The sequence below is a fragment of the Sardina pilchardus genome, chromosome 2 (genome assembly GCF_963854185.1).
Source record: "Sardina pilchardus chromosome 2, fSarPil1.1, whole genome shotgun sequence".
Taxonomy (NCBI): Eukaryota; Metazoa; Chordata; class Actinopteri; order Clupeiformes; family Clupeidae; genus Sardina; species Sardina pilchardus.
Genome location: NC_084995.1, coordinates 8,870,413 through 8,884,671, shown reverse-complemented (window position 1 = coordinate 8,884,671; position 14,259 = coordinate 8,870,413). Strand labels below are relative to the sequence as shown.

At 47.3% G+C, this 14,259-nt stretch overlaps 1 protein-coding gene across 1 annotated transcript in view; it reads left to right on the top strand.

The window, feature by feature from the left end:
* Positions 1-12,203, top strand: part of clstn2a (calsyntenin 2a) — a 170,795-nt gene extending 158,592 nt beyond the window's left edge. Inside the window, exons 16-21 of the mRNA XM_062530630.1 lie at positions 4,878-5,086; positions 5,903-6,070; positions 7,781-7,926; positions 8,326-8,449; positions 11,014-11,186; positions 11,988-12,203. Coding sequence (XP_062386614.1) covers positions 4,878-5,086; positions 5,903-6,070; positions 7,781-7,926; positions 8,326-8,449; positions 11,014-11,186; positions 11,988-12,203 — 1,036 coding nt within the window. The remainder of the gene's footprint in view (positions 1-4,877; positions 5,087-5,902; positions 6,071-7,780; positions 7,927-8,325; positions 8,450-11,013; positions 11,187-11,987) is intronic.
* The last annotated feature ends 2,056 nt before the right edge of the window (positions 12,204-14,259 follow it).

Genomic DNA, 14,259 nt, shown 5'->3' with positions numbered 1-14,259 from the left:
TCTTCAGCACTGCTGGTGCTGCCTGTGCTGTGCTGTGCTGGCTCCTGCTCCTGCTCCTGCTCCAGCTCCAGCTCCAGTGCCCTGGCGGGGCGTGACCAATGGCGTGACCAATTATAGGTCATGTTATCGGGTTTTGCATGGGCAGCAACTCTCCCTCTCCAGTGCTCCAGGGGCTCCTCCAGTGAGTCGATGAGCCAGAGAGAGAGAGAGAGTCCTGGGAGAGGGAGAGAGAGAGAGAGAGAGAGAGAGAGAGTCCTGGGAGAGAGAGAGAGTGTGTGTGTGTGTGTGTCTTGGGAGAGCTCAGGCATCACACTGGGGAATGACTGGAGAATAGAGGAGGAGAGGAAAAGAGAACAAGAGAGGAGAGCGGGAGAGAGGCAGGGAGAACAGAAGAGGAAGGAGAGAGGAAAGGGGGAAAGAGCATGAGAGGAGAGGGAGAGAGGGAGGAGTGGGGTGGGGAGGAGATGAGCTGAGAGGACAGGGCTGGAGACTGGAGACAGAGAGAGGTAAACAGAGGTGTGAGAGAGAGAGTTGAGGGGAGAGAGAAAGGAGAGGAGAGTGGGTAGGTATGACAGCCAAATCACTCCACTGCACACAATGTGCAATGTTTTAAAATCAATGGAAAAAATAGGCAGTTTGTGTTGCAGCCATAGATTGTAATTTCTGCCCTTTTCAGTTTTGATCAATATTTTTGCAGTGTTGGTAGTTGGGAGTTGGGTTTATAGCCTCATCTTGGTTTTATTTGTATACATCTCCACATTTTCAAAATCTATTTGTAGAATTCCAGAACTTCAGAAACGCTCTTCTCAAGTAGATAGAGATAGATAGATAGATTCTTTATTGATCCCCAAGGGGAAATTCACGCCAAGGGGAATTTCAAGAAACTCAATTCAAGTCAACTGTTCTACACTGAAAAGCATAGCATTTTGCTAGAAGCATAAGTTACAGCAGTGTTGAATAACAGAAGTTCCCTGTTTACAAACAAAGACAGGAACCAGTCATCCCAAATGACAAACAATTCTATTATCTTTGCAGACAGAGAATGATATAACACAAAATGGGTTGCAACAAGCTCTGGTGTGTTATGCATAAGTGCTACCTTCTCTACATGTGGTTGCACAAGCAGAGCATGACTGCACTTTGTCACAATTCTTGCTTGGCTTATGGCTCGATACCTTTTACACATCATGACATTTTTTGTTCTGGTTATTGTTGCCAAGCAGTACATCTTCAAAACAGCTGACATCCACTTTTCCACCCTTCTGTGGTTGATTGCGCAAGTTATGGTTTAACTTTTAGCAGAATAACAAACAGAACATAAGGTTCATGCGCGTGTCCTAAAAGCAGTTCAAGCTTACATCCCTCATGGTTATGTTTTGCAAAGCACAACTGCTTATTCAGAATATCAATACTGTATATAAGCAGGAAGACGTTTCAACATTTTTTTCAAAAACAATGGCGATGGCAAGCCAATAGCAAATGATATCCTCTATGTCAAACTAGACTGCTCACACATCTGTTTACTCTTACTTCTAATAGATGAACATGCTGCATGAAGCACAATATAAATGCCCTGAAATGTTCAGATGAATATATTGAGAAGCCAGAATCTTCATCAGTCAGTGCACCAAAATGGGCTGCACTTGTTCCCATTCATGTCCATCATGCCTAAGAGCTTGTTAATGTCAGGGCTGATTAGGCCTAGTTTCATTCATCATAGGGCTAGGGACATCGGGTTCTTTTTATTTGGTAACTTGGTGCTCCTCTATCAATTAACGTTTCCATTGCATGCATTTCATGAAGACTGATTTTTTACTGGCAAACAGAGTGGGAGAGGACGAGGGGAGGTGAGGTGAGGGGAGAGAGATGGAGGGAAGCCAGGCAGCTCCCTGGGGAGGGCAGGAGAACAGAGGAGAGGAGAAGAGGAAGAGAGGAGAAGTGGGAGATGAGGGGAGAAGTGAAGTTGTGCACACAAGAGAGTGATGGGGGAGAAAGAGCAGAGAAAAAGAGAAGAGAGGAAGAGTAGAACAGAAACAGAGAGAGAAAGAGGAGATGAGGGCAGGACAGGGGAAGAGGAGAGATGGGTGGGGAGAGAAAGAGAGACGGATAGAGAAAAAGAGAGAGAGAGAGGATGAGATGAGCGGGCGAGGAGGAGGAGGAGTGCTGGAGTGGCAGTGATGTGGGAACAGAGCCAGCAGGGCAGCAGGAAGACAGGAGCAATGCCAAGGCACAGGGAACGCCACGGAGCAGCACTACAGCACAGCATACCTGGGAAACACTCTATGGCTGAGTCCACGTGTGTGTGTGTGTGTGTGTGTGTGGGTCTGTGTCGTGTGTGTGAGAGACGGAGTGAGTGAGGGAGGGATGTTCATGAGATAGGAGTGTGTAGTGTGTGTGTGTGTGTGTGTGTGGGTCTGTGTCGTGTGTGAGAGGGAGAGTGTGTGAGTGAGGGAGGGATGTTCATGAGATAGGAGTGTGTAGTGTGTGTGTGTTTAGTAATGAGGAGGACATGAAGGAGAAAGGATGAAAGAGTAGAGTGTGTCATCAGACAGAGGAGAGAGACCCAGAGAAGTGGTCAGACTCAAAACACACGCACACGCACATACACACACACACACACACATACACATACACATGCACACACACACACACACACACACACACACACACACACACACACACACACACATACACACACATACACACACCTAGAGCAGCATCATTAGGGCTTGCTTTCACCTTACAGCCCCCACACAGACATGCTCTCTCTCTCTCTCTCTCTCTTGCTCTCTCTCTCTTACACACACACACACACACACACACACACACACACATACACACACATGTGTAAACAATCACAAGCCCACATACGAGAGAGAGGAAGCTCAAACCAAGACAGATGGAGTGCATTATTTTTGCCTACTAGAGATACATGTGTGTGTGTGTGTGTGTGTGTGTAGAAAAGGCAGAGAGAGGGTTAGTGAGTAAGAGTGGGTGGGATTGCAGGTAGAGTCAGAGAGGGGGTTGGGGGGTTGGTGAGAGAGAGAGAGTGAGCTGGGGTGTCAGAGAGAGGGAGCAGGAGCAGGAAGAGTGCATGCCAATGCAGGCTGAAGTGTCGGAGAACTGCTTGTCCACTGCTGGCCTGTGAGTGCGTCTGGCCAAATGAGAGTGGACTGGTGTGGTCGATAGCGGAGCAGGCTCAGGGAGTTTTAATGGCTTTCACTCAAGTTGGGGCCGACCCACCATGTCTTTTACATCAGCCTGTGAAATAAAGAGCGATTGCTCCACTCTCTCCCCCACGCCACCTTAATGAGGCACCGCTCACGCTGTGTTTATTTAGAATGGCCACCTCCTCTCTCTCGCTCTCTCTCTCCTCTCCCTCTTTCTCTTCTCTCTCTTTCTCTCTATCCCTGTTTTTCTGCCTTTCTGTCTCTATCGCTTGTTTGCCTGTTCTACTCTTTCTTTTCTTTTGCACTCTTTCATTCACTCTCTCATTCTGTCTCATTGTCTTCTTCTCTCTCTTTCTCCTTTTCCCTCTACCTCTCCTTACTCTGCCTCTTTCCTTCTCTTCCTCTCCTTCATCCCCTGTGTATGTGTGAGTGTAAGCATCTCTGAAAGAGAAAGAGAGAGAGAGAGAGAGAGAGAGAGAGAGAGAGAGAGAATAATTTCTCTGGCGTTTACCCATCACCGATTTTCCTCAGTAGTCTCATCCACCCTAACAGGGGTAATTGCTGGTTGATGGTGAGTTTAGCACATGCCTCTCTGTTTACTGGGGTTTGGGGGGAAAGAGGCAGGAGACCTCCACTGCCTCTAAAGGCCTAAGCTAGCGCGGTGGCTAAGCTAGCACAGAGAAGCCGTCGTCCTTGGACACCCTTGAAAAGCGTAATTACTCGTAACGTTGGAGGCTACCACTGCTCGTATTAATCCTACAGGAGATTTGTCTTTCTTTTTCTCTCTCCCTCTCTCTCTTTCTTCACCCACACATCATGCTGGATGTAATTAACCTGGAGGAGGTCCAAATATTCCCAGCAGGGGCTTTAGAAGTTGTCCACGCGCTCTCCTCCACGGCCTCCATCTCAATCACACCCACTCTAGTTAGCTGCAAACCATCTCAGTACCTGCAAAGAGAAACGGCATCAAGAAATCCCAAATTGTCGACTGACTGGGGTTGGGCGTGACCCCGATCGGGGCCAGCATTGGCCCAGACCCCAGTCATAACTGACCCGGGGTCTATGTCTGTCTGTCCACCTCTCTCTGCCCACTCTCTTCTTGCGGAACGCTTCCAGTGAAAGTTGTTGTTGTTGTTGTTGTCACTTATTTTTTTCTTCCCTTGATGTACCAACTGTTTTCCCAGAGCCGGATCTCATTAAATCGTCTTGGCTTTAAGCTCCAGGTGACCTGTGACCCCTGGATAAATTGCTGTTTGCTGGATATGTAGTGAATGTGATAATTACCAGTAACTGTTTATTTTCGATTATGAGGGTACAAACAGCACTTTCCACCGCCACCACCACCACCAGACTGCATGTGTTTACATGCTACATGGTCCTCTGTGTGTGAGTGTGTGTGTGTATGTGAGACTATATTTCTGCATGTTCAAGTAGTGCAGCTTCTACAGTATGTGTGTGTGTGTGTGTGTGTGTGTGTGGGAGAGAGAGAGAGAGAGAGAGGGAGAGAGAGAGAGAGTGAGTGTGAGTATGGGGGGGTCAGTGTATTTTCAGTGTGTGAATGCATATCTGCTGACTGGCTCCTAGTGGATCTGATTAAAGCTAGGAAACGGATATGTGTACACCTGCATGAATAAACATATCATAACTTATTTTCTGTGTGTGTGCGTGTGTGTGTGTGTGTGTGTGTGCGTGCGCGCATACTCACAGGTGTTTCGGCGAGGACACCTGCATTTCAATCCCGGACATCAAGGCCGCCATCATGGTGCTTCCTCCTAGCGAGCCCCGCATCACCATCGCAGGTGTCGAGCGGCTGGTGCGCCCCGCGGGCGACTTCAGCTCTGTCAGCGGCGTCACGCTCTTCAAGGAGGTGCGCATCCTCAGCACCGTCACCAAGAGCGACTCGGCCTTCAGCGCAGGTACGGTAGGACAGCACCAAAATACATACATACACATAGAAATCCAGCAGCACATATTCACACAGTCACTCACAGGTGAGTACACACACTACGTATACACACACACACATACACACACACACACACACACACACACACACACACACACACACACACACACACACACACACAGAAGAGTGAAACATAGCCTCTGACCTGCCCTGTTACCTTGCAGGGATTTATTGCTGCTTATTTCTCACTGCTCTGACAAATCCCATTGTGCAGGGCACATACACACACACACACACACACACATTTTTTTTTTCTTCTCCTTACTTTTTAATGCAGCATGATGTATGTTTGTCTACGGGCTCTTATTCTTCCCTTTATTTATGCCCTGTGTTAGTCATTTAAGCCCCTGAAGTCAGCGACTGTATCTTTTTTAATTTCAGTTCAGCACAAGTCGGCACCTCATTTTTATTGAATGTTTGCCCTTTCTCTTTGTGAAGCGATAAATCTTCCAAATTAAATTCTGAGGTAATCAATTGCTTCAACTGGGAGCACACTGGATGTGATATATTTTGGTGTGTGTGTGTGTGTGTGTGTGTGTGTGTGTCTGTGTGTATGTGTGTGTCTGTGTGTGTGTGTGTGTGTGTGTGTGTGTGTGTGTGTGTGTGTGTGTGTGTGTGTGTGTGTGTGTGTGTGTGTGTGTTTCTTTGGGTGTCTGTGTGTATAAATGTATATTTGAATTCCATACATCATGCATTATGTGTGTGTGTGTGTGTGTGTGTGTGTGTGTGTGTGTGTGTGTGTGTGTGTGCGTATTCCCATGTGCAGCCCATCGGCCAGGCCTGCTGGAGGTCATGCACAATCTGGACTACTGTGACGTGCTGGTGATCGGGGAGGAGCTGAACCCCGAGCTGGAGAGCCTGGAGATCCACCACAGCTCCCTGATGGGCAAACACCTGGACGCCACCAACTCCACCTCCGGCATCTCCATCTACGGTGGGGACAAGCACACATGCTACGGCACATGATGTTGACAATCAGTCCGTTGGACACACTTTATCTACATTCACTATTTCACATTCCCAAATTTGCACAAAGACATAAACGCATAATAGAAGAGCATGTTTGGCTGAAGTGCTCCGCGGAATCATGCCGGAGTCGTCTGCGCAGGCAGGAGTCGAGCAGAATTCCGCCATGCACCCCTACAGTATATTCTTTACCTATGGAAGACGGGAGGTGTAAGGGGAGGTGGTGGGTTGCGAGTGGAGTAACGCCGATGCTGCAAATTTGTCAGGTAGACTGCTAATAAGTAACCTGACTGAGGCGTGGCAAATTCCATCACGCTCCTCCCGAATTTCTGTTTGTAAACGCCATTAAACTCCACAACTGGCATCTCAACATACAATCCCATATGGTAAATGTGCATTGAAGTAAATATATAAATGTTTTCATCCAGACACTTCTCAGATCCAAAGCAATTTTCTCCTAAAAATCAATATGGTGGTTGAAACTAACATTTACCAACATGTAAGAGTTACTCTTCAGGTCCATGGTTTCTGCAACGTTGTATATCTCTCAGAAATAGCATAAATTCCATCTCATTCGTGTTGTGCTGAACATGTGACCTCTGTTCTGTCCACCCCAGCTTAGAGCCGTCACCAGCGCTCATCTCAGCATGCAAATACGGCACTTCTGTTCGCCGCGTTCTCTGTCTCGTGGCGTGATCATGGCCATTACCCGAGCACAAACAGCCTGCTCCTGTATGCGCTGTGGAGTGGAGTGGCGTGTTTTTCTGTGCTGTTTGCTGTTTGCTGGTGCAGGCAGGCCTTGTGTTCGGCCGCTGCTCCGGCACCGACATATTTCCACTCGCGCGCCGCAGACAAATAGAGCTATTTTCATCCCCTGCCCAATTCTCTGGGGGCGACACTGATGGCCAGACTCGCATCAATCTTTGTCGACGGGGCTCTTTGCCGCGTTTGTGTTCCTTTCAGGCTGAGATGGCTCTCCCTCTCTCCCCTCATGGTAAATTTCACTGGCTTGAGGGGTGGTGGCTGAAACGCCTTTTATTAACACGGGGGCTATCACAAAGCTGTGCGGTTCACTGCCTTTTTTTTGAAGTTCCATTCGGGTGGAGAGACTACTTTTCCATCTGGTCCTGGGAGGACACAGAATTACTTAGACAGGTCAACAGCTTTTGAGAGTGAGAGTGAGTGGGAGAGAGAGAATGAGTGAGAGAGGAGAGAAAGAGAGCGAGAGTCGTTTTCTCCTAAACATTCGAGACGATCATCCTGGCATGAGGAATAATTTCTATACAATATGTAGATGTATTTTTATCTCTACACTTTAAAAGCATGTCAGTAGTCGATGTGATGTACGCTATGATGTGGTCATGCCAGTAGAGTGTATTGCAAATGAATGGAAAGAGCAAGAGATATAAAGAGAGAAGCGGAGACTGAGAACGAGTGTTTTACTCACTTGGATGTGAGCGCCAGGTCTGCTGCAGAACAGAATGAGAAACAGAGAGAAACATGTGTGTGCATGCGTGCGTGCGTGCGTGCGTACGTGCATGTATGTGTGTGTGTGTGTGTGTGTGTGCATACGATATTTGTGTACATGTGTGTCAGTACATGTGTCTGTATACTGTACATATGTGTGTGTGCCTTCCTCCCTGTGATCCAGTACATGTGGTGTGCTCCTCCTGTTCAGGTGTGGACTCCATGTCCCATTACGAGCAGGCCATCAGGCAGGTGCGCTATCGCAACTGGCACCCCACCGCCCTGCTGGAGAGAAGGTTCCGGCTCAGCTGCTCGGAGCTCAACGGACGCTACACCAGCAACGAGTTCAACCTGGAGGTCAGTGAGCCATCATCGCCTCCATTTCCTCTCTTCTCACCATCTGCCTCCCCTCCCGACCGACCTCCCTCCCTCCCGACCTTTGCTTTTTCTTTTTCTTTTTCACTTCTCTCACCTCGTAATTCATGTTCTCTTTTATAGTCTGTCTGTCTGTCTGTCTGTCTCTATTTCTCTTTTTGTCTCTTAAAATGATATGATGTGATAGAGTTTTATTGTCAGTTTCCACTGAGTGGTTGCATGCCTAGTCAGCTGTGTTGAAGAGGCTCCTCCTCTCCCGCTCTCCCCCCCGTCTCACTCCTGCACTCATCTATTCATTACCGTTAACATGCCGCTGATTCTGACGTTGATTAAAAGTGAACGTGTTCTTCTGACTGAAATGTGGCTTGTCCTGCCCCTCAGGTTGGTGTGGTGCACAGCTCAGTGGTCGTCGAGCATGTCAATCACATGGCTGCCCAACCACAGTACATGAGACCTGTGCATCATCCTATCATGGTTCATTCTGTCAGCTCCAATCACATCTCAGGTGAGAGACAACAGAATTTAAGATAATTTTATCTCTGAGGGCCCTGATTGAGTAGAGTTCTTATGCACTAAACAAAGAATGGCATCAAATGAAGCTGTTTTATATAGAACAGAACTAGCAAGAATCACCATCACATACACTGGGTAGCCAATATTATTCAATGTCTACATGATGTACAAGGCCCGAAACAACAGCAATACATATACATATTTCCAGTAAGTTGATTCGTTGTCAAATCTATCTCATTAGCTTGTATGTTGATTGTAAAATGCTATTGGATATTTAAAATGCAGCCCAATCATTGCAGACAGATGGGCCGATCAATTCCCTTCCTTGTCATTTACTCTCCACCGTCACGCACCCCTTTCTGTGCTGGCCTGCTGGCCACCTGCTGGGTGTTGAACCAGGAAGCACACAGGAGCAAATGAGTGACAGTGATTACACTTTGGTGGTTAAACCATTCTGGGCTTTTATCATTTCCACAGGGCATAATGAATTATTTCTTGATGACAATAAACCATTTTAAATATCATAATTCCTATTATTTACTGATGTCTATTGGGCCTGAGGCAAGCAAATTATGAAAACGCTCCAAATTAACTATTAAAAAGGCTCCAAATGGACACGAATTCAGCTACTCACAAGCTGCAAATTGAGTAGCTGAATTCACCCTGCTGCTGAATTTCATTAGCGCCTGTACACTCAAAGAACAATTCCTCTTGACCCGTGTCACTGATGGGGTTCCTGGGCCATTGCAGCACTATCATTAAGTCACATGCTTAAGGTACAGCAGGTTGCTCCAATTAGGGCCCCCGAGTTAGCGCCATTGATTTGACATTATTATCGACCCGAGTATCGCTTCGGAAGATGTTTACGGAATGCTAAAAATACTTACGTAGGGAATGTTAATGGAATGTCAATAATTCTTTGGGGATTGTGTAACTGTGCTTCAAAGAAGCAGGGTGCAATCGAGTGTTTTATTGTGCGAGCACAACTCAAGTCAAAGACCATCAAAAGATTAGCAGAGTCACATCTCAGACCCGAGGGAATAGCATTCTATACCAGACAGGCAGGCTTAACCCTCCCACACGGAAAACATTCTACTAGCTTTCAGCTGTCACACACACACACACACACACACACACACACACACGTACACTGTGACGAGGTATACACACTTTTTTTCCAAATGCACACAAAAGGAGATGGATCTACATTCACAGTGTGTGGATATGCACACACACACACACACACACACCTACACCTATATTGTGGGCTGAGAAAGCACTGGGCTCTTGTGGGTGTGGAGGAGCAGAGAAGATTAGTCTAAGCCTTCCAAATCACACACACACACACACACACACACACACACACACACACACACACACACACACACACACACACAAGGGACACCAGCTAGCTCCCCAAGGACACGCAGGACATACAGCCCACTGCACTGAGAGCAGAGAATCTGTTTCTCTCTCTCCCCCTCTCTTGCTCTGTGTGTGTGTGTGTGTGTGTGTGTGTGTGTCAGTGGGTGGGTGCGTGAGAGGGAGAGGGAGAGAGAGAGAGAGAGAGACAGAGAGAGAGGTGGGAGGGGTGAGCGGAGAAAGCTGACAAGGTGAGGTGAGACCAGAAAAAAAATAACAGCGATGGAGGAAGAGAAGAATGGGAAAGAAAATACTACAGAGAGGAGAGTGCAGACTTTCCACAATACACACACACACACACACACACACACACACACACACACACACACACACACACACACACACACACACACACTCACATACACTTACAGACACACACACTCACATACATGTACACGCATACACACACATGCACACACACACTCACACACACCAGATATACAGGCACACACACACGCACACACAGAGATACACACACACATGCACACACACACACACACAGAGAGACACACACACACACACACACACACACACCCTCCTTGCAGTTCACAAGCTTTTAGGACCATGGCAGGCGTGCGTCTAAATGAAGTGTAGAATGGAACTCAGGCCGCTCCCTGCGGGATTCTAGGCTGACCTTGTCAGAGCCGTTGTGTTGTATGCATTATATAAAAGCTCCCCACTCCCCATCGCTGGCCAGCTCTCGTGTGACAGACAGACTCCCACTTGTCAATGACCCACTTGCTTGCTCCCAGATGATTTTTCCCCCTGCTGACATTAAACGCAAGGGCTGAGCGTACGCACCAGTCGTGTGGGAGAGCGTGCTGTTTCTGGCTAATACGCTGGGGGGCTGATTAGGTTGTAATCCAGGGTTTCAGTCATGCTTCGCCACACAACCATGGGCAGTAAATGTCAATTACCAATGGCGCTCGGGGATACAGGTTCCAGTCTGTGTCACGTCATATGCACCGTTCAGGTTTGCGGGTCCCGACACAAATTAAAGCTTGTAGCGATAAAAAGGTCTCCATTAGTTTATCAGTTTGTGCTCTCTCTCTCTCTCCCCCTCTCTCCCCTCTCTCTCCATCTCTCTCTGTCTCTCTGTCTCTCTCTTTTCCTTTCATGTGTCTACTCCCACAGGCACCCCTCCTGCTGCCACGGTGGTGATTGTGATGTGTATCGCCGCCCTGGTGGTCATCGTGGTGCTGGGCATCTACCGCATCCACACCACCCACCAGGAGGGCGCCAAGGCGGACGAGGAGGGAGGCAAGGAGGCCGAGATGGACTGGGACGACTCCACCCTCACCATCACCGTCAACCCCATGGAGGTGAGCGCACCCCACTCCACCTCCACCTCCACCCCACCCCACCCTCCATCTGGACCACACCATGAGAGGCCCACATGTTGGATCTCTTTAAATAGAGGGGAGAACAGACATATCCCTTAAACCTTTATCCCTGCTGTTATTCTGAGGACAGGAGGAAAAGACGGTGTTGCACCTCATCCTTGTGAATTGCGTGTGTGTTGCTGTCTCAGGTCTCGTATTGCAAGAGCTTACATTGTTTGACCTTGATATTGAAACAAGAAAATGATGTGCAAAGAGCAAATTAATGTTAGTAAACAGCCATGTTCCCTCAGAATTACATCATTGCCGTTTCATCCGAGACGGTTTTATTTTGTCAATAAAAAAAACTACATATCCCTCCTCCCCTCCCCTCGGTGAACAACACTAAGCCTGATAGGACGGCCAACTCAGCAGCTCATTACCTTTGTCTGGATCAATACGTCAATAAGTCAATGGATCAGTATGTCTCTGGCTAGCTCAGTCTACCGATCCACGTTCATTGGTGGGATTCAGCCCATCACAGAAAGCTGGTGTGATTGTTTCCAGCAGGCAGCAGAGGACTTGTCTGGATTGATCAGAGCACAAGTGGAGGTCAAAGGTCACGGATGTTCTCCTCCTCACAGTCCCTGTGCGATATGTGTGTGCTTAGAGGCCTCTGTGGGAACTGGGAACCCTTAAGTGTTGGCAGTGCCCTGAGCTTTTCTAAGGAGGTGAACGTTAAGTCATGCTAAAAGGGTGTGTGTATATGTGTGTGTGTGTGTCCTATAGAACATCCAAGCTGCTGAGGGAGCAGAGGAGGCGAGAGAGGAGGAGCAGGAGGAGGAGGAGGAGGAGGAAGAGGAGGAAGACGAAGATGAGGAAGACGAGCTGGCAGAAGAGGCGTCCAGCGGGGAGTCAGAGGAGAGCGACGAGGAGGAGACAGAAGCACACAAGGCCAAGGGGAAGGCCAAGCTGGAGTGGGACCACACCACGTTACCATATTAATCAGTCACACGCTCCTCTTTTCTTTTGTTCACTAGCTCACACACACACACACACACACACACACACACACATATATAAATACATTAACAAACAACACACAAATAATAACACACAAAGGCGTGCGTGCACACACACACACACACGCACACACACGCACGCACACACACATACACAGATAGACAGACACACACACACACACACACAAACACACACACACAGCAGAGTCAGTGAACCCATGTTGAAATTATTATTAATATCACTAATTTAATTCTAACATGACTGACCTTAGTACATGCCATTTTCTTTTCACTCATCCTTATATTGATGCAATATTGCCCCCTACTGGCTTCTCAATGGGATTGCACTGAAAGTCCACATTTCAGCCTGAATGTCAAGGCCATGTTCTACATTAGCTCTTACAGGCTCTCCAGATAGATGAAAAAAGAGAATATCACAATACAAAATCACTGACATTGACATTGACACTCTGAGACAAAAACAAACTTTGTTGTTAATGATGTTGGTCATTAGAAATTATTAACAGCATTTTTTACATAACAACTTTTTATCATTACTTTTCAGGATAGAACATTGTGTTCACTTTTAAAGTGAGATAGCTTGACCCCACCTGGCAATGCATTCACTGTTAAAATGTTTTTTTCTTTTTTTTTGCCAAAATAACACAAGAATGTTGCATTTATTTGCAATGTTAAATACCTTAAAAGTTGTTTTTTGCAATGAAATATATATGATATTGATGATATTTTTTTCATTTGAAATCTAGGAGAATATGTTTATGTCAGATATTCAGAGAGATTTTGATTGACACATTGTTAACAGAGATATAGGGATGGAAAAAACGTTATTTCAAAGTAAAAAAAAAAAAATCTTTCCAATCTCCTTTTGATAGGCTCCTCTTTTTGATTTCTTTCTTTTTTTCTTTTAGTTCTTCTTTGTTTTTGAAATGTCGTTAGCTATGAGGAGGAGGGAGAGAAAGTGTACATTTTCTATGCCTGTCTTCTGTATATAGCAGTAGAGACTAGTAGATGAACTGTCACCCCCAACCCCTCCCTCATCCCTTACACACACACACACCTCGTCCTGCTCATCCTCTGGTTCGTCCGGCCGTGTCCACTCTTGCTTGCCTCTGAGAACTGCCCGTCTGGTCTGTCTCTCTCTCTCTCTCTCCCTCCCTCTCCTCTCTCCTCTCTCTCTCTCTCCCTCCCTCCCCAACTCTCTCTCTATCTATCTCTCTCTCTCTCTCTCCCTCCCCTCTCTCTCTCTCTCTCTCTCTCTCTCCCTCCCCTCTCTCTCTCTCTCTCCCTCTCACGCTCTGTGTTTGCCGTTGACCCTTGTCCCATGTCCTTACTCTGACAGCAGCCGACTCTGACCCCGATGAGGTCCTCATCCGGACCAAACCTCCATCCATCTGGCGGCTGTCAGGGTAGAGTGTCTCAGTCTCTCTGACCCAACACTGACACTCCACCCCAACCCCCTCCCCCTGCCTTCAGGATGTTCAGGTGTTCCTTTGTCCTCTGGAGAGATGAGAGGTGTCTCCTCCACCAGTGGCCGCAGGTTAAACCAGGGGGCCCCTGGTTAACCTGAGATATCAAAAGGGGGAAGGGGGGCAATTCAAGTCCACCCTTCAAGTTCCTCACTCTTTGGAATATCCCAGAGAGAACACCCATCATCGCTCCACAGGGAATTCTAACAGGGCTTTAAAGGTGCAGCCAGTGTTTTTTGTTGTGAGAAATTCTAAACCTTGAGGTACATTTGTTTGCCCGTCAAGTGTAAACACAGGCATGTGAAAATGGCTAACAGATAACGCTGTGGGAGATTTGGGGTGGGCTGTTTATGTTTTTTGTTTCATGTCCTTAGACAGGAAGTTCTGAAGCATTTTTTTTTTTTTTCTCCAACAAAAACTACTTACTGCACTAGCGAAGTCTAGAGAGGCAGGTGGGTGTTTGACCAGAGGTGAGAGCGCTGTTGAACAGAGTAACTCAGATCCCGGGCCAGCTCTGGCCCATAGCAGGCCTCTTGTCTTGTTGGCCCATGT